Genomic DNA, 19,094 nt, shown 5'->3' with positions numbered 1-19,094 from the left:
TGCTGCATCAGCATCATCAACAGAGAATTGGATTAAATGGCAGTGTCAGCAAATGAAGCAGAAGCCAATGAAAGAAGGGAGGGGGCACGAAAGGGAAGCACTAAAAAGAACAGTATCAAACAATGCAAATTTGTAGTATCAAACAATGCAAAGAACAGTATCAAACAATGCAAATTTGTAGGAGACTCAGAAAGTTGCAGAGGAGGTACTTTTCAACATGCACAAAAATTAACACAGAATGAAGCAAATGGTTTCATCCAGCCTCTACTTAAAGCAAACCTTCAAACATTGTTCAGAACCCCAAGATGAACCCCGTTTTTAGTAGTGTTATCCTGTTAAAATTGATAATGAAAGACAACGGCCAAAGTCCAATGGAGCTAGGTATGCTTATGCCCATGAATTTACAGTGTGACCTATGTGTAGAACCTATATTTCCATAGTGTTTTCCCTATGGAACTATCTTTTTAACTGTTAAAAACATACTAACACAGCCACATTTTCAATATTTTTCCCCAGAGAAGAGGAAGTGGAAGGTTGTCTACCTTAGAAGCCAAACTCTCCATAAACAGAGGGGCATGTCTTTTAGCTTTCTTATTTGACCTTGCCAGTTTTAAAATGGTTTGTAATGCTATATTAAAGCAGGGTTTTTAAAAATAATTTGAAAATCACCATCTTTTTCATAATTAGCAGACTGCTTTGGAAACTGCCTTTAAAAGTATCCCTGAAACATTTGCTTGCAGTTGTAGTGTGTTGTTAACAGAAACACTCCTATAATTTTTTATAAAGGGATATAGAAAATATTCCCTTAACATAAAAAGGGATTCCTTTCCCTCTGCCCTATTTTGTCTCAAGGAGCAGGGCAAAATTCCCTTCCTTTCGTTCTGCTATGCCCTCTTCCAGCTCCTGCCAGAAAGGCAAACTGAAAAACCAAGTGAACATTGTCATTACCGCCATTTACCCAGACAACCCCCAGATTAAACATGCAAGGAGCAGTGGCACATGTGGGACTCTCTATCAGCTACCTCCAAGGAAAAGAGGCTCAGGCACCCCCTCTCCCCCCACTCCATCTGGGGAAGGTGCCAGCGCTGCCTGGCTGGCTGGCTCAAATCCCTAGGTCAAATGGACAAGCAGTGATGGGTCCAGATGGGTCCATCTGCTGGAGGCCCTGGCCATTATCACTCTCTAGGCAGTCAGACAGCAGCATATTTATGAGGCCTTTCCCCAGCCAACCTGTGGTGCGTAAGGCTTTCCATCTTCTCAAGAATCTCTTGTAACATTCCACAGCTTCTCTGTGTGGCACTTCTCTGAAGGGGGCCTCCTTACTTACCAGCCTTTTTCCATATCTCTTCGGTGACATAACCGGCTGCTCCTGACCTGCCGCTGAACTCCCGCTGAGAATCTGTAGAAGGAAGGGTGGTGTCGACAGTATTAGACACAGAAATATTCTCCCACCCAAACTCTAAGAATTGATAGGCTGCATCTGTTCAGCAAGAAGTAGCATGAAGAGAACAGGGTAGGATTAATTGCTAAAGACCAAGCCAAGAGACTTCTGCAGTTTAACAGTGTTCACCAAAAGGCAAAATGATAAATGGCCACTTTTAATTTAGTGTTCTGCATAATTTATTGGACAGCGAAGCCAATTTCCATCCTTTAATACTCTGTCATCACAGGCTACACGCTTATAAATATGTCTTGTCAGGCATCTGCTTTGCCCTACTGTAATAAGCATTAATCCTTGCTAATGGCGTCTCACGTTTTTACAGCGCGCCTTGTATTCCCAAGGATTTCAGGCCACTGGAGCACACGCTATATTTTAAGGAGTCCTTTGAGAACAGGAACTCAAAGATACACAGTGCTACACAGAAATCAAGGAAGATTAACAGTGGACATTTTTCTCACATACATTACATTCTCACTGTCTTCGGTTGCATGTTAGATGAGATGCTGCATACCTTCAGATTGAAAGCAATGCATTTCTGACCCCTGATGGTAAGGGTAACCTCATGCGCCAGATGGGGAAAAGCAGAGGATACAGCTTTTCTCAACCCAGAAGTAAGTCTCCATTCTCATCTTGCCCCCTCCCCATAAATATAGCTCACTTACAGACATACTGCAGTATTCATTACAGAGTGTGCCTTTGTTGAATTCAACTTACTTTTTACTCAAAGTAGACGTAACTGAAATTAATGAACCTAAGTGAGTCATGTCAATGTAAAATAAAAAATAGAGGGTAACCAACGTAAATTAACCTAATAATCAGTCTATATAAGCACAAAATCTAATAGATGTGTTGCCTCACATTTTATTACCGAAAATGGAGTATAACCCTGAACTAAAAAGGCATATACAAATACACAAATTTAGAAAACTGAATACCAAATATAAAAGCTATGTGCTACAATAACTAAAAAAGAAAAATCTATAAACAGAACCTATATCTTCAAAACATATAACCATACCAGAAACCCTTTCTACATCGCATGGGTTATACTTCATCTGAAGGCAGCCCTGTTTAGGGAAGCTTTTAATGTTTGACAGACTATTGTATTTTAATATTTTGTTGGAAGCCACCCAGTGTGGCTGGGGAAACCAAGCCAGATGGGTGGGGTGGGTATGAATGAATTATTATTATTATTATTATTATTATTATTATTATTATTATTATTATTATTATTATTAAAAAATGCTATTCGTTATCACAGGATGTTCTTCATGTCCATCAACCAGATTTTCTGGATGACTGCAATATCAATACCACACATGTTCTGCTTACAAGCCTTCTTCAGTGGTTTATTTTGTTATGCTGCATCCTTTGTGCGTGAGCTCAGCCAAATTATGTCCAAGTGTCCCTCTTGCTTGAGTCAAGGTTACAAGCCAATATCTCCGGTTGCAATCATCTATGTAAAAGTCTAAGGCACGACATGAAGTTTTTGGGGCTCCCCCCTCCTCCAGCATTCACCACTCAAGAGTGCTATTCCATACTTGGAATCTTCTATCTATATCTGAACAGCCAAGTTGGTTATTTTGCAAGCACACTTCCTTGTTCCAGTTGCCACTGGAACTTCCCCAGCCCCCAATCCATAATTAAAGCATTTGAGATGGCAGATAAAGTACCCTGTGGCCCAACATTCTGTTTAATGCATGGTTTTGCGTGCACCCTCTACTACGAAATAAAATTCATATACTTTGTTTTGAGGAAGAGGTATAGAAATGCCTCCCTGTCATATCACCAGGATATGGTGGAATACAAAAATCATTACCAAGATTTTTTTACTGTTCCCTGCCACAGGTTCACAATCCAAAAAACACAAGACATGCAAAGAAAAAGGGACGTAGAACTTGTAGCAAAAACTACGGCACTTTCATTTCCCTCTGGCGTCATTGTTTTGAAATTAAAGTCAATGGTTGCTGCATCCATAAGGATTTAGAAGCATTGTGTAGCTGGTTTTGTACAAGCTGTAGCATCATGAAAGCAGCTGGTAGGGGAGAGGTAGGCAGAGGCCACAGAGAAAGAACTGCGAATGGAGGGGTTGCCATCTTTGGAACTCCTTGGGAAAATCACCAAAGTAAATCTGCTGAAACCTGGAACTGGGTGTGTGCAGCCCAGCTGATTTGACAGCTGAATGGGACACAGCTGTGAACAGCCTGAGGAAGCTCTGTCCACCTTGGTGCTGCCCATGAAAGCAAGCCTAGAGGTGAGAGACTAGGGTGATGCCAGCTGGTACCAGAAATCTTCTTTGTTGTGAGATTCCGGGGAGGTTTGTGAGTCTGTTTGGGCCTTGAGTGAGAGCCAGGAGACCAGGAGATATTGAGTGGGGAAGTGTGTCGAGGAGAAAGAATTTACACGGCCTATATTTATTTGTAACTTGTATCAATTGATTTACAGTGGTACCTCGGGTTAAGTACGTAATTCATTCCGGAGGTCCGTTCTTAACCTGAAACTGTTCTTAACCTGAAGCACCGCTTTAGCTAACAGGGCCTCCTGCTGCTGCCGCGCCGCCGGAGTACGATTTCTGTTCTCATCCTGAAGCAAAGTTCTTAACCCGAGGTACTATTTCTGGGTTAGCGGAGTCTGCAACCTGAAGCGTATGTAACCTGAAGCATATGTAACCTGAGGTACCACTGTATTCATTCTGTCTCCCTGCAATAGGCTTGTTTTTGACACTATCCTATCCACCCCAGAATTTCAGGAGATACTGTATTTTTCGCACCATAGGACGCACCGGACAATAAGACGCACTTTGTTTTAGAGGGGGGGGGGGAAACAAGAAAAAAAAAATTCTCCCCCTCTCTGCCCAGCGCCCCTTCAGTGAAGCGGCAGGAGGCGCTGCACAGAGAGGGAGAGAACTTTCCCCCTCTTGTTTTCCCGCTCTAAAACAAGGTGCCGTTTAAGGTGCATTCAGGCGGCTACCTTGGAAGCCTGGAGAGCAAGAGGGGTCGGTGTGCACTGACCCCTCTCGCTCTCCAGGCTTCAGGTTCCTTTCAACCTGCTCTTTGGGGCTGGTGGGGGGAAGCCCACCACCAGCCCCAAAGAGCAGGTCAGGGAGCAGCGGAAAGGCGCAGCGGAGAGGCTCCTGCCATAGCCGCGCGTCACCTCTCCAGCCGGGAGAGGGTCGATGGGGGCTGCTTTAGCCCCGCGCGCGCTCTCCCGGCTGGAGAGGTGACGCGGGGCTGTAGAGGCTCCTGCCATAGCCGTGTGTCACCTCTCCAGCCGGGAGAGGGTCGCGGGGCTATGGCGTCTTCGCTCCATAGGACGCACACACATTTCCCCTTCATTTTTGAAGGGGAAAAAGTGCGTCCTATAGAGCAGAAAATACGGTAGTTGCCAAGACAAATCCTCCACCTAGATGCATGCCCCAGGTTAAATATTAATGTGTGGCAAACTTCCTGTCACCACCCCCATTTTTCAAGTGAATTTCTAATAAGGAAAGTCACTAACAGTATAATGGGAGTTTTAATTGATTTCATTGGAATGTAGTGGGGGGGGAGAGACAGATTCAGTGAGAAAGAATGCATTGCATTTTTATACTTAAAATGCTAGAAGCAGCAGCAAAAGGCAAGATTTCACAAATAAAAGAAATACATGATTTCTATTTATTCCTTTTTTGTTTCTTTTGCATACAACTCTACTTGACATCCATTCAGGTTCAAACTTCTGACTATCCAAGGCACACAGGGGCAGGGAAGGCACAGCTTGCTCAATTTCGGATAGTTCTATTTTTGTGCAGAAGTTAACTCAGAAGTAAGGTGCATTGTACTTAATTAATTTGTGTATAAGTAATTTTTGTGTTGAAGATTACAGACTAAGCTGCAAAAGCAAAGGAGCCTGTTGAAAAGAATGGGAACAATCTAATACTTTGGTCTTCTGGCACACTAATAATACACTAATACACTAATATTAATACACAAATAATACACAGCCACTTTCACGGTTGTTAAATGTTATTCCACTTCATAACACATATGGAACATGCAGAGTTCCATAGCTTACCGCTGTTAATGGAGTCTGAACTCCCTGGGCTATGTTGCCTCGTGATTAAGTCATTCCCCCCTTTCCGTGGCTCTGTGGTTTCACTGCATCGCCTCTTCCAATAGTTGAGCTCTTCTCTATCAGCCTCCTGACAACGGCGGAGAACGGCCATAGAACGCCTGGTCTTCTCGACCATTTCCATGATGCAATTCAATGCCTTCCAGAGAGAGGAAAGAACAGCGTTTGAAGAAGCTGTTAGAAAATGTATTTCCTCCTGCAACTTTAAGAAAAAGAAACTCAGGGGCAAAACTACAGTATCAAAATTAACAGGGTGAAGGTTTTTTGGTTTTGCTGCAGTAAATGGTTTCAAACTGTGACGTTGCATGTTGTAGTGACCCTCTATTTAAAAAAAGAAATCAAGCCCAAACTCCTGTATATAAAAAAATACAAGCATTATGGGAAAGGGGGCTGGTCTAGTACAGTCACTGACATGCTAGTTTTTTACATAACTGAGATTTATTTTTTTTAAGTGGAAACATTTAAATATGCAATTCATCACATGAAATGGTACAGCCCAGTACCACATTATGATGCTGGTCACACGGCCTGGCTATTAATTAGCTGCGGAACACTGTTTTGCATGAATCTCAAACTGTACATTTATTTGTATCAAATTCCACTGGAGACGCCAGGAACTGAATCTGTGACTTCCTGTATGTAAAATGCATGTGCCCGATTACTGCATTATGGCCCATCTAGGCTAAACAATTACATTCTCTCTCTCTCTCTCTCTCTCTCTCTCTCTCTCTCTCACACACACACACACACACACACACTTGCTGCATGCACACATGCTGTTACATTTCCACTTCTCCATGGCAGAGCACACACTTTACACGCAGAAAGGCCCAGGTACAATCCATAGCATCTCTAGTTCGAAGGAACAGGCAGCAGGAAATGAGAAGAATCTCAGCTGCTCCAGCTACAATACACTATACTGAGCTAGGTGGATAAACAGCCTGCCCTGGTAATTAGGTTTTATGCAGTCCAGGTTTATTTGGGGTTTCCCCCCCCCCCATGTCAGTCTCTCACATGATCAAGATGCTTCCATTCATCAGCCCATTCTCTCTCTGTTAGGCGATGGTCCACGGGTTCATCCTGATAGCCTCCGTTTAACCCTGTAATGTGTGGCAAGGAAAATGCTGTGTCAGAAAAAGAGCCTTAACAGTTTGATGCAATACAAAGATATGGGGCAGGGGAGAGAAGAGCTATTGCAGTGGACCCTCCAGATACGAACTTAATTTATCCCGGGGATCCATATGTACCCCGAAAAGTCCGTATCCGGAGGCGCGCGGTGAAACCCGTAAGTATAAAGTTCTGGTTTTGCCGCATTTGTAAATCAAAATTATGTTACCCAAAGGTAACGTAACCCAACGTACCACTGTATTCTATAACAGTGGCCCATGGAAAAAATCCCCTGCCTGGGAGTCAAATTTTGTCTGTAAGACTCTTCCCCCCGCCCCAAAAAAACCCCCACAGCCATCTATCAATCCAGCTCAATCCTACTTGGTCACTATCTCCTGTCACCACCACCCACCTATCAAAGTGGGCCCACAGCGGGGAGGAAGAGATAAAAGATCTGGATTGCCAGGCCAAAAAGGTGCCCCACTCCTGCTCCAAAAAACACAGCCCAGGCTTCTAAAACCCCAGAGGGTTACCAGATCAACGAAGGAGCTGTGTAGGTTTGTGTGCCATTGATTTTGCTTTGCAAGAACTGAATCTACGGAGATTCAAAAAGCGTTGAATTTGCAGCTTTAATGGCTAAGGGAAATGCATTTGAAAACTACATGGGACTCCTTACCAATACCATGTCTATCTCGCAATTCTCTGTGCTCCAATGCCTTGCTTGGGTCTCTGTACAAATGGGACGTTGCAATGTCTTCCAGGGTGTAATGCTGGAGTGGGGGTGGAGTAGGATGAAACTGTCCCGCTGGATTTATGACGGGCAACATCAGAGCCGGGCTGTGGCGAGGGGCTGGACTAATGGTGCACACCCTCTTGGCAGGAGGCTCTGACGGGAGCGGCTCTCTCTCGAAGCTGTTTTCTTCCCTCCTGTGAGCAAGTCAAGAAAGGAAATTTTCCATTAGTACTAAGAAACCAAATGCAGAAAAGGAGAGTAAGTAAGTTTGAAACCAGTAATTAATGGGGAAAGAGATAAACGTAGAAGTGAACTCTGGAAAAGAGATCAAGTAGAAAACAATTCATGCACACTGACGGCACACAAAAATCATGCTTCTGGATCAATCCAATGGCCCATAGTCCAGTATCCTTTTCACACAGGGAGAAACTAGATGTGATACGGAACATGAAATTCAAAACCAGGTCAGGGTTTTCAAATAGCAGGTATGGTGATCCACAAACAAAAGATGAGGGCAACTTCCCTCTCCCATTGTTGGGTCTCTAGTGAAGGGAGAAACATTAAGCTGAAAAGTGTTCACCAAAAGGCAGATGCACCAATTCCAAAACTCTTTTTTTAAATCATGCAGGCTATACTGAAAGCCACAACGAGTCAAACATCTGCAGAGCCAACCTAAAAAAGCCACACGTAGGCAAGTCTTGAACTACCAGATGCCTGAAGAGGTCACAACAAAAGGGACTTTCAGTAGAAAGCAGCTTATAAGGCGCCATGTTGTTAGTTTTTTTAATGACAAAATTTGTCTGTTTTGAAACCACCTCCTGCTACCTGTCTGGACTGTGCCTCTTTCCGTTTCCATTCACTTCCATCAGCAGCTCTGAAGAGTCAGCTGGGGACGCAGTGTTTGTGTTCAGCAAGATGTGCTCATGCTGGGCCAGGTACTGGGAAGGGGTCTGCTTGGCTGCCCGAGCACAATGCAGCAGCTCCCTCTGCAGAAGGGGAAGGTTGGCCTGCAAAACAAAGGTTAGGGTTGCCATTTAGATGTATTTAGCTGCTGGGATACCCTCTTGCTGCTGACCATCTAATGAGCCATAGGAGCAAGCTACTTGTTAAAACAGGGTTCCTTTGCCACAGAGACACCCCACCCCCACCAAGAATCATTGTGAGCCTCCTCAAGAGCAAATAAGACAAAAGAAAGTAGAATTTGCGAGCAGTGCCTATATTTGTGATAGGCTGGGCTATAGCCTGCAGTACTTGATGTTTGATCTTTTACAATGTTTTTAGTATTCTGTGGGGAGCCGCTCAAAGTGGCTGGGGAAACCCAGTCAGATGGGCGGGGTAATAATAATAATAATAATGATGATGATGATGATGTTATTGTTGTTGCTGCTATTATTGTTGTTGCTGCTGCTGCTATTATTATTATTATTATTATTATTATTATTATTATTATTATTATTCCCATGTCCCAGACAATAAATGTCTTCTGGAGGGATGAGCTCTCATGCAACTCTACTATGAATAAATGGGAGATTCAGTCCCTTCAAACAGAAGGTGGGGAAAGGGCTGATTCTTTCCTATTCTTGCCAGGTCTCACAAAGTTCAGAATTCAGCTCGGCTCCCCCTCATGCTTCCCTGTGTAGAAGTATCCAGCTGGATCAATGGTTAAAAATAAACAAGGAAGGAAGGAACACATGGGCCTGGGGCATGCTGTAATGACTGAGGCACTGCAGGCCAGGAGCAGGTACATAGTCCACTTAATGGTCAGAGGTTATGTGGTGGTAGAGAAAGGGGGCCCTTGAGCATTCCTTGGCAACTACTTTTGGCTACATGTGACATGTAAAAGGTAAAGGTAAAGGGACCCCCTGACCATTAGGGCCAGTCGTGACCGACTCTGGGGTTGCGGCACTCATCTCGCTTTATTGGCCGAGGGAGCCAGCGTACAGCTTCTGGGTCATGTGGCCAGCATGACTAAGCCGCTTCTAGTGAACCAGAGCAGTGCACGGAAATGGCGTTCACCTTCCCGCTGGAGCAGTACCTATTTATCTACTTGCACTTTGACGTGCTTTCGAACTGCTAGGTTGGCAGGAGCAGGGACCGAGCAACGGGAACTCACCCTGTCGCGGGGATTCGAACCGCCTACCTTCTGAACGGCAAGCTCTATGGTTTAACCCACAGCGCCACCCACGCCCCATACACATGACATGACTTTCTCTCAAATAGTCAGAATCCTCCTCCTATCAAAAATCATTGCTTGGTGAGTCTTTCTCTAGTGTTGCACACAGATTTTTTCCTTACTGGCTCACCAGCCAATGCACAGTATTAAGCAATCACCTTCAAGAATGGAATCACAAATGGACGAAGAGGAAAATTGGTAGCCTCCTGGAGTTTGCAGTGAAATTCCTCTATTGTCACAGTAGAATTCTGTAAAGAGAAAGGGGATTGACGTGGTTATTGATTCTAATTCAACAGAAATTCTACAAGGCTTTTTCTCTCTGAGAATCTGGATTTGCATGTACCGTGTGGAAAGAACTAATATTCCTTAGTCTCCAGTCCTATCTGATCTCTCTCATCTCACATTTGGCTAGGAACCGTGAGCTACAAATTCTCACACTCAATGCATAATTTATACATTAAGAATTTATTCATTTAACTTACATGCATTTATAGGCCCCTTTCACCATGCAGTCTTAAGGTGGGTTACAAATAGATGTAGACATAGGAGGGGGGGGGGCTGACATCCATCGACCACACTTCATTGTGATTACTTAAAAAGATAGCTACTCTGGTTTCATAAGCTGCTTCTGCACCATTTCAAAGTGTGACCACAGTCATTAGAAGTTATCTGGAATTGTAGAGTGCTAATGCTAGCTAGACAACCTCCAAAATATAAAGTAAATAAATAAAAATCTGAAACAGGAAAAATGGGTGAAATGTCACATGTCAGTTCCTAGCACAGAATCATTTTTTTGACCATGTATAATCAGGGTTTGAAAAGCCTTGCAATGTGTAAACAGAATTCTCGAGATTACACTGAGACAGAATTAGATGAAAGTGCACCCCAGTTGTGTGTATGAGTGTGATATATATGTTACACACAAACACAAATATTTCTCCTTTTAAAAACTGGTTTCAACTCAAATCAACAGCATCAGAAAATTATTGATTCACCATGCTGCAATTAATTATGACAAAATGGACACCCCAATTTCTGAAAAGTTATGCAATGAAGGTTTGGGGGGGAAGCACACTAATCCTAGAGGGGGGAGCAAATATTGTTAGAGGTTTGGCCATTTAAAGAAAGCCTACTGACAAAGTCTGAGCAGGATCAGAAGGGTCTGGAAACCAAGCCTCATGAGGAATAGTTGAAGAATTTGGGTATATTTGGCCTGGAAAAGAGGAGATATGACAGCCTTCTTCATATATATATAAAGGGCTGTTACACGGAAGATGGTGCAAGCTTGTTTTCTCCTGCTCCAGAGGGACCCAAACAATGGATTTAAGTTACAAGAAAGGAGATTCTGACTAAACATCAGGAAGAACTTTCTGGCAGTAAGAGCTACTCAACAGTGGAACAGACTCCCACAAGAGGTGGTGGACTCTTCTTCAGTGGAGTTTCTAAGCAGAGGTTGGATGGCCATCTGTCATGGGCACCTGAGTTGAGATTCCTGCATTGCAGAGGATGGGACTAGATGCCCCTCATGCTCCCCTTCCAAGCTTATGATTCTGTGATTCCATAACGAAACACAAAAGCTTCTGCTTTTCATTTCTTTGCTGTATTTGACTTATTAATACTCACCACTAACGCCAGAACAAGGGTGCGGACTTTCTCCCCTATCTCTGGTGAAATGTCGTTGCCAAACTGCTGGAGGGTGGTCAGGAAGCGTTTGAGTTTGCTGAGCTGACGGGCCCCACAGGTAGCTGGAAGCTGCTGGTTGGTCAGTGAGGATGAAGATGATGAGGCAGGGCCATTGCTGAACCTCTGAGGGGGTGACGGTGCTCCATTCAGCGTCGGTGGAGAATGGTTCATTCCATTGGGTACTACAGTGGGGAGGGGAAGGCAAAAAGCAATGAATATGTTAGCTTTGTATTTTGAGGTTTAGCCCCCAAATGCTTCTTTTTTACATAAATTTATATACCACTTAACTACAAATAGTCTCCAATTGGTGTACAATAAATAAAATACAGAAAAGGTAAAAACCAGTTAATGCTATAAAGCAGTGATTCTCAAACTGTGGGTCCCCAGATGTTGCTGGACTACAACTCCCATCATCCCTGAGTTCTGGCCTTGCTAGCTAGGGGATGATGGGAGTTGTAGTTCAGCAACATCTGGGGATGCACAGGTTGAGAAAGGCTGCTATAAAGTAAGTTAAAAGCTGGGATTTAAAAAGTTTTCAGTACATGCCAGAAATTCAACAGGGCCTGTCTGGTTTCAACTAGAAGGAAGTTACACAAAATAGGAAATATTGAAATGCAGGCAGAATTGCTGAGAACACAATTCAGGAGTCGACATATTTACTTTTGATACTGGGTGGTAGTGTTAAAAACTATTTAATATTTTAGGAAATAACATCTAGTGGGGTTGAGTGGTGGGGTATAAGCTTTGCAGGTTGAAGATTCCTTGTTAATTTCCTGACCCCTCTGGTTTTTGTTTTTAAAGGGAGGAGGGTAGGGGAGCTGGTGGTGGGAAAGATACACAGCCCTGGAGAGCTGCTGGCAGTCAGAGGGAGCATTACTGGGCTAGATGAGCATTCAACCTGACCAGCATAAGGCAGCTTACATTCCCGGGAGCAGAGTGCTCTTTCTCTGTTCCTTGCAGGATGTCTGCATTCTGTACCACCCTGTACAGTACACAATAAAATTTAAGAGACCTAAGAAAACCCTAGCACTCCAGAATCTGAGAATAAATAAAAAGTTAACACACCAGATGTGCTGACAAACACACCTCTTATTAATGAGAACAGAAAACACAGATGCAAAGAACTTGATGTTCTCGAGAAATTAAACATTTTTTAAAATCGCTTCCTAAATTAAAACCCAGCTTAAACCTTTGTATATATTTAAAAACCTGCATCTCAGGAAACCTGGCTGCTAATAAAGCCACAAAAGTGACCAGCTAATTAGGTACTACACCAGCCATTCACCTCCCCTGGACTGAAACAACAGTCCCTCACTTCTCTAATGTCTGCATTAGAAAGAAAGAACTCGTGGTGGCTTTTTGTTTTTCCCAGAAAGCCGAACAAGCCACAGCCTTACATGCTGCTGGGGTAAATGAGACAGGCCGAGGCCCACCAGGGTTGACAGGCGGCAATGGCGGCATGCTGGACGGCGAGGATCGTGACTGTATCTTCACTTCCACAGGGGATCCTGGCATTACTGGCACCCTCTTCTCACTCGCAACTGAAATGGAAAGCAGAAGAAAGAATGTTAGCAATCCAATGGAACTTAGCAATTACACAATTAATTCTCTCCATGGGGGATGATAGTTAAGTTTGGCCTAAAATCCAATTGGACGCGGGTGGCGCTGGGGGTAAAAGCCTCAGCGCCTAGGGCTTGCCGATCGAAAGGTCGGCGGTTCGAATCCCCGCGGCGGGGTGCGCTCCCGCTGCTCGGACCCAGCGCCTGCCAACCTAGCAGTTCGAAAGCACCCCCGGGTGCAAGTAGATAAATAGGTACCGCTTACCAGCGGGAAGGTAAACGGCGTTCCGTGTGCTGCGCTGGCTCGCCAGATGCAGCTTTGTCACGCTGGCCACGTGACCCGGAAGTGTCTCCGGACAGCGCTGGCCCCCGGCCTCTAGATGTGAGATGGGCGCACAAACCCCAGAGTCTGTCAAGACTGGCCCGTTCGGGCAGGGGTACCTTTACCTTTACCTTTAAAATCCAATTAGCAATTCAGTGGCAAAGGTGAGATCTAAAGGGCGGAAGGACGTCCTGGCTTATGGGTGGCTCTTGAAACATCATTTCAAGCTCAATGGTTTCAAATATTAACCAGAGTTTGTCAGTCTCCGATGACATGACAAGCTCTGGTCAAGGGACGGTGGCAGCTCCTCCTTGCAGCCATGCCAGGGACGGGGGACTGTGCAAACCTGGGGCCTGTCCCAGCTTGTTTATGTCACACTAAACTATGGTTTGGCTCTATTCAAAACCATCTGCTAGTTGGCTACATTTAAACGTAACACTTAAACATGGTTTTGAAGTATGAGAATGAGCTTATCCTTATTTCCCCCCCCCCAACCTGGTTTGCATGCTCCCACTCCCCTCTCCTGCCCAGTGAGGGTATAAGGAGGGGATCAGAAGGTTATTGGCTTGTTCCACCAATTGTAGTATGCCTGGGCTTGGATAGCATGGCAAAACTGCATATTATTATTATTATTCCCTGCCCATCTGGCTGGGTTTCCCCAGCCACTCTGGGTGGCTTATAGCATATCTAAAAACATAAAAATCTCCTGATATCTGCCTTCAGATGTCTTCTAAACGTTGTATAATTCTTTATCTTTGTGGCCCCAGGTGTCATGAGCCCTATGGGGACATCATGGCTAGGACACCAAAGGAGCACAGGGATGAGTGAGCTGGGGACGGGGGCAGGATCCTGCATGGCCACAAAGAACGCTTTACAAAAATGGTTTTAGTTCAGAAATTACCAATATAGTTAAGTAGTGATTAGGAAGTCTACTAAGAAGTCTTTTAAAAAAATGGGTGGAACGATTTGCAATGCTTGACAACGTGGTCTGGAGAATCCCCAAATCAAGGTGGTGAGCTGTAGTACAGGATAAATGGGGAAGGGAAAGAAGCTACCTTGCAGGTGGGATGTAAAAATGCTGAATAATTCCCAACTATGATTCTATGATTCCCTCTGCAACAATGAAGGACAGAGAAGGAAATACTTCCAATGTAGATAATAAAATAAACAGATTACCCAAGAGTCACAAAACTGTGCAGGTGCCCAATGAGATTTTTAACCACCAGTATAATATTTTACTAAATATTTAAAATACTAAATAAAATATTTAGTTAACTATTTTACTAAAAAAAAAAGGAGCTTTAAATAAATTGCTTTCATATGTGTATAAAACAACCCGCTGCGGTGCAAAACAACCTGTTGCAAGCATATATATTTTTATAAATGTTGTGGTGCAAGATATATGCTCTCCATCTCGTTGAACAACATACGGACCACTTATTAGTTCCTAAATAAAGGGGTGCCTGTCTTATTTGATTATTTCACAAGCAATCTGGGACTACACTGTAGCATGTCTCCATAAACATATTGACAGGTTTCCAACACATCCATCTGTGTCCCATCTCCGCTCGCCTCCCAACCTCTCCTTTTGTTAAGGGGGAGACAACTAGGAAGGGAAGGAACTGACAGTTGTCTTTCACGTTTGTATGTTGTGCACAGAGTGTGAAAGCCCAAAGGGAGCCCTCACTTCAGACCACCTGCTTTTTCAGTGATGGGCGCCAAGAGGCCTGGAAGAGATCTTAGCAGTTAGACACGCTGCAACCTTCAGGACTTGGCATAATGCTGGAATTCAGTACAGCTTACCAGCAGGCATACTGAAATGCCTACTCAAAAGTTTAAACAGAAAACTCTCAGATTCTCCCTCCTGTTGAGAATTAGCAGTTCCTATGCTTCCATAACCACTGAAATAAGCTTCTGTGCAAGGCTTTGGGAGCTAAGAACAATAAGAGACTTTGAGAAGAACCCAAAATTGGACACAGTAGTAGAATAAACCTATCCCTATTAGTGCAAATAAGCTGTTACTTTCTCATTATTCTCCAACCCAGCACACTGGATGCTGCTTCATGACTGCTAACATTCAATTTTGGATTCCATGAGTATCATTACTGAGTTATCATAAAATCCCATAGACCATGTTTGGATGATCATATATCGGTTTAATAAGCAAAGATATGAGCGTGTCTTTTGGCTATGCACACAGCCCCTTTGGGCTATTGCTTTGCATGAACAAGCAAACCAAGAAGTATTTCATTGACAAAAGGTTCTTGTTTCATTCAAATTGGGAAACTATGATTCACAGATCCAGAACAAGCAAGAAGTTAGCTTAATCTCCTGGTTTGTTCCAAAGTTATTATCAGAATGGGAACTCACAGTAGAAGACCTCCTTGTCTGCGTGGGTGCTCATGTGAACGGAAGCACAAAGGGGCTGCATGCGCAACATAAGACTCATTCATAGCTTGGCTTATTAAGCCCCAGATGTAGTCATTCAAATACTCCCATAATTAATGTTAAGACTTCACTGCTGTAAGATGTGGTAACTATAAACTAGAGTAGCATTTTTTCCAAAAAGAGTTAGATAAATTCATGGAGATTAGGTCTATCAGTGGCTAAACAAAAAATCCATGATTATAAAAGACAATGTGTTGGGGATCCAGGGTTAGTCATGTTTGGCACAGAGTCATAGACCATCTGAAAATCAGTGGGACTTAAGTTAGCAATGACTAATATAAGTCCATTGATATCAATGGGCATACTCTAAGCATTGCTAAATCTGGCTCCAACCCAGTGTCTCTAGGATTACTAGATGGAGGGAGGCAAATATGGTTATTCCATCGTATTTGATTAGTTTCACTAAGGCCATTCTTATCTATCGGTGGTTAAAGGGAAGAATTAATGTAGCAAGAAAAAGTTCATTCTGTAATATTTATTAATAAAATGAACACAGACACACCCTGCTTATGTAGGGTAATTCTGTGTTCAGTCTCCAGAAGTGCTAAGTGTTCTTATACATACGACTATATATTCTCATAATACTTTCTTATTCTGAATAATAAAATTTTCAGTGTCCAGTACCCTGGTACTCTTTTAAGGTGGAACAAACTTGTGGCACAATCCTATGCATGTATACTTGTTAATATCTGGCAAGTGTGCATATGAATTCAGTTTCATTCCAGTAATTCACCTCTAATTGATGGGATTTCATTTCCCTTCTACTCATAATCTTGGGGAGTTTTTCCTTTTTTGTGGATAGATACGTGCCCATTGGTATTTTAGGATGTAAGGACACACGTGTAAATCGTTCACACTACGTGCTGAGAGCAAATGCACTCTCTGGAAAAGCAGATGCATGGATAGCTGGCCACTGTCTCAATATGCTTGTTTCTGCAGTTCTGTGCATCACTGCCAACATATTCAATGGACATATTTACTTTTATGTTAGAAAGAAAGAAACTGTTAGAAAGAAAGAAACTGTTAGCACACTTGGGAGCCCTGAGCACAATTTGCAACATAAAACCATAAAATAACTAAAATAGCCAGGAAAGCAGGGATCCAAAACTAATGATACTACTGTATATCAAATCTCAAACACATCCAGAAAAAGACAACATTATCTAAAGGCTTCCATATAATCCCCCAAATAACAAGGCTCCAATTGAACTAACTCGGTGGACCACAGGAAATGAAACAAGAAAACAACTCTTCTTTATAAGCAAAGCTTCAGAGGGCAAAAATGTCTACAGTAGGACCTCACCTGAGAATCTATGAGCTAGCAACATAAACAAATGGGCAATGCAGCTAAGAGTGTTGTATCACTTTGAATAAAGGTCAAGGGTAGCATCTACAGCACTCCTGAGATTGCCACACATTACAATCCGGGGGCGGGGGGGGGGGGAGCTCTGAAGTCTGTTAAGTGAGCAGAACAGAAGGCCCCAAGCCAAATAAAAAGGAACTTCAGGTTTTCGCTGAATTACAATGACATGTCCCCCCACCCCCCAAAAGCCACTTCTGTTGGCAATCTGTTCACCCAAGGGGGGAGGTGTTAGTGTGTTAAAACATGTGAAAATCTGAACTAGCACAGGAACCCTTCTGCACACAGTGCTGAGCCGAGCTCTGCCGTCCTTCACCTGAAATCCCCCGTGAAAATCTGAAGCACCTGTTTTTTCAGACACACTGTGCCAGAGTTGGCTGACTCCATTTCCATATTTGGGGGGGGGGGGGGAGAGAGAGAGACCCAGAATGGATAACAAGGCAAGAAAACTTGTTTTGGGTTCTCTCCAATGACAGTATTTGCGACAACAGTATCTCATTAAGGTTGTGTCATATAACAGATGCCACACACACATATGGGGGAAACCGGTTATTTACAAAAGCACAAACAAAGAAGGGCATCTCATATCAACAGCACACTGACTGCATTAATACAACAAGCAGATCACAAGGTAGTTTACAGAAATCAAAAAATGCAAAAAAAACAACCTAACAACAACAAACAGTAAACCCTATGCAGTTATTAAAAAATAATAATCCAGCATTTATTCCTTTAATTAATTGCATCTGGCCTTCCTGCAACATGGTTCTTTAAGAAAGTGGCTAGCAAACTAATGTACTTGCATGAACGAACACTGGAAAGAAAATACTGAATTTGTAAATCCCTTTGATGCCTTAAGACACAAATACATAGTGGTGGCACTCTCAAACTATATAGATAGTTCCCTAACAGAAAGTAGCTGCTTGCTTACAACTGTAGACTACCCAAGAGAAACACTATTCAAGAAATCAAACCAGTTTGTTTCTCCATCTCTTCAATACATTCTGAAAAGACTATTACTGGATCTAACAGCATCAGCTGTACCATCAAGGGCTTAGCATGGTATATGGAGTGCCTTTACTATGTTATGAGCTGCATATTTCTGTACACATTGCAGCATGCAGAACATTTATTTACCTGCATAATCACTAATTTAATATATGAAATCTGACAGCAATGCCACCTGGCAGTGGAAATGGAAGCATGAATGATTCATTTCAAAGGAACGTAAGAACATAAATATGAAGCTGCCTTATATCAAGGCAGACCAAATGGTTCCTATAGCTCAGTACTGTCTAGACCAGAGGTTAGGGCCTCTCTAGGCCTCCCATTCTGGCAAAGCCACCTGCACCTGCCCTACCCCTAGTGTCATATATGTTGTCAAGTGCTGGGCAGGTAAAAACCTGGTTCACGCAAAGCAGGTAGGGGGTTGCAGACACTGCCATCAGCTGTTTGGCAGTGCCTGCAAAGCCCTGTGCCAAGTGCTGTGCAAGACAGCTGGAGGTTGAACTACCACTGAGCTACGACTCTTTTCCCATCCCTCCTGTTCTTTGCACTGGTTTGTGATATTTAAAGGGCAAGGTCTCTCTCTGTGTCCCTCTGCAGTCAGATGTGCAAGCTGCCAACGCAGGGACACCTTGCACATTTGACCATGAGGAGAAAGTACATCCTTTCTTGCAATACTCAAAGAGCTTAGCAAATAATGCACATAAGCATTATTAAAGAGGACACACACTGCCCCGTGTTTCTCATTCAAGCCTCTCTCAGGAAGCCCTGTGCCACTCAAAGCTTCAGGGGCCTACAGGGCTCCATTAGCCCCCAGCAGCCCCATCACAGCCCAAGATGGGGCTGCTGGGGGCTCAAGCAGCGCAAGAGACTTGCCATCTAAAACAACCCACAAATGATCCCTCCAGAAGCCTCCATTCTCTTTTCTACTCTATTTTTCTGCCTCACTAATCCTTAAGCAAGTTGGAGCTATCCAAGAGCAGTGCCACTGTTTATTTTTTCTTAACTTGCTCTGAAACTTAATTTAGGCCAGCCTCCACTGTTTCCCACACATGATAGCTGGTATTAGGACCCTCCTACCTAAGACCTCCTTATAGATTTAACCGCATACTGCAGTGTAAAGAGATAAATCCTTGCCTCTTCCAGATGGATGGAT

The 19,094-nt window shown here is 43.4% G+C and overlaps 1 protein-coding gene across 4 annotated transcripts in view; it reads right to left on the bottom strand.

Annotated features, from left to right (window-relative positions):
• CBFA2T2 (CBFA2/RUNX1 partner transcriptional co-repressor 2) overlaps nucleotides 1-19,094 on the bottom strand; it is a 70,065-nt gene that overhangs the window by 4,722 nt on the left and 46,249 nt on the right. For all 4 annotated transcript variants that reach the window (XM_082226088.1, XM_082226089.1, XM_082226090.1 and 1 more), the window contains exons 2-9: nucleotides 12,642-12,785; nucleotides 11,185-11,426; nucleotides 9,720-9,809; nucleotides 8,214-8,395; nucleotides 7,332-7,582; nucleotides 6,563-6,648; nucleotides 5,492-5,687; nucleotides 1,328-1,399 (exon numbers count right to left, since the gene is read on the bottom strand). In XM_082226088.1, the coding sequence (XP_082082214.1) occupies nucleotides 1,328-1,399; nucleotides 5,492-5,687; nucleotides 6,563-6,648; nucleotides 7,332-7,582; nucleotides 8,214-8,395; nucleotides 9,720-9,809; nucleotides 11,185-11,426; nucleotides 12,642-12,785 (1,263 nt within the window). The remainder of the gene's footprint in view (nucleotides 1-1,327; nucleotides 1,400-5,491; nucleotides 5,688-6,562; nucleotides 6,649-7,331; nucleotides 7,583-8,213; nucleotides 8,396-9,719; nucleotides 9,810-11,184; nucleotides 11,427-12,641; nucleotides 12,786-19,094) is intronic.

Source organism: Podarcis vaucheri, assembly GCF_965113315.1.
Source record: "Podarcis vaucheri genome assembly, chromosome: 6".
Lineage (NCBI taxonomy): Eukaryota > Metazoa > Chordata > Lepidosauria > Squamata > Lacertidae > Podarcis > Podarcis vaucheri.
This window is presented reverse-complemented; position numbering and strand designations above follow the sequence as displayed.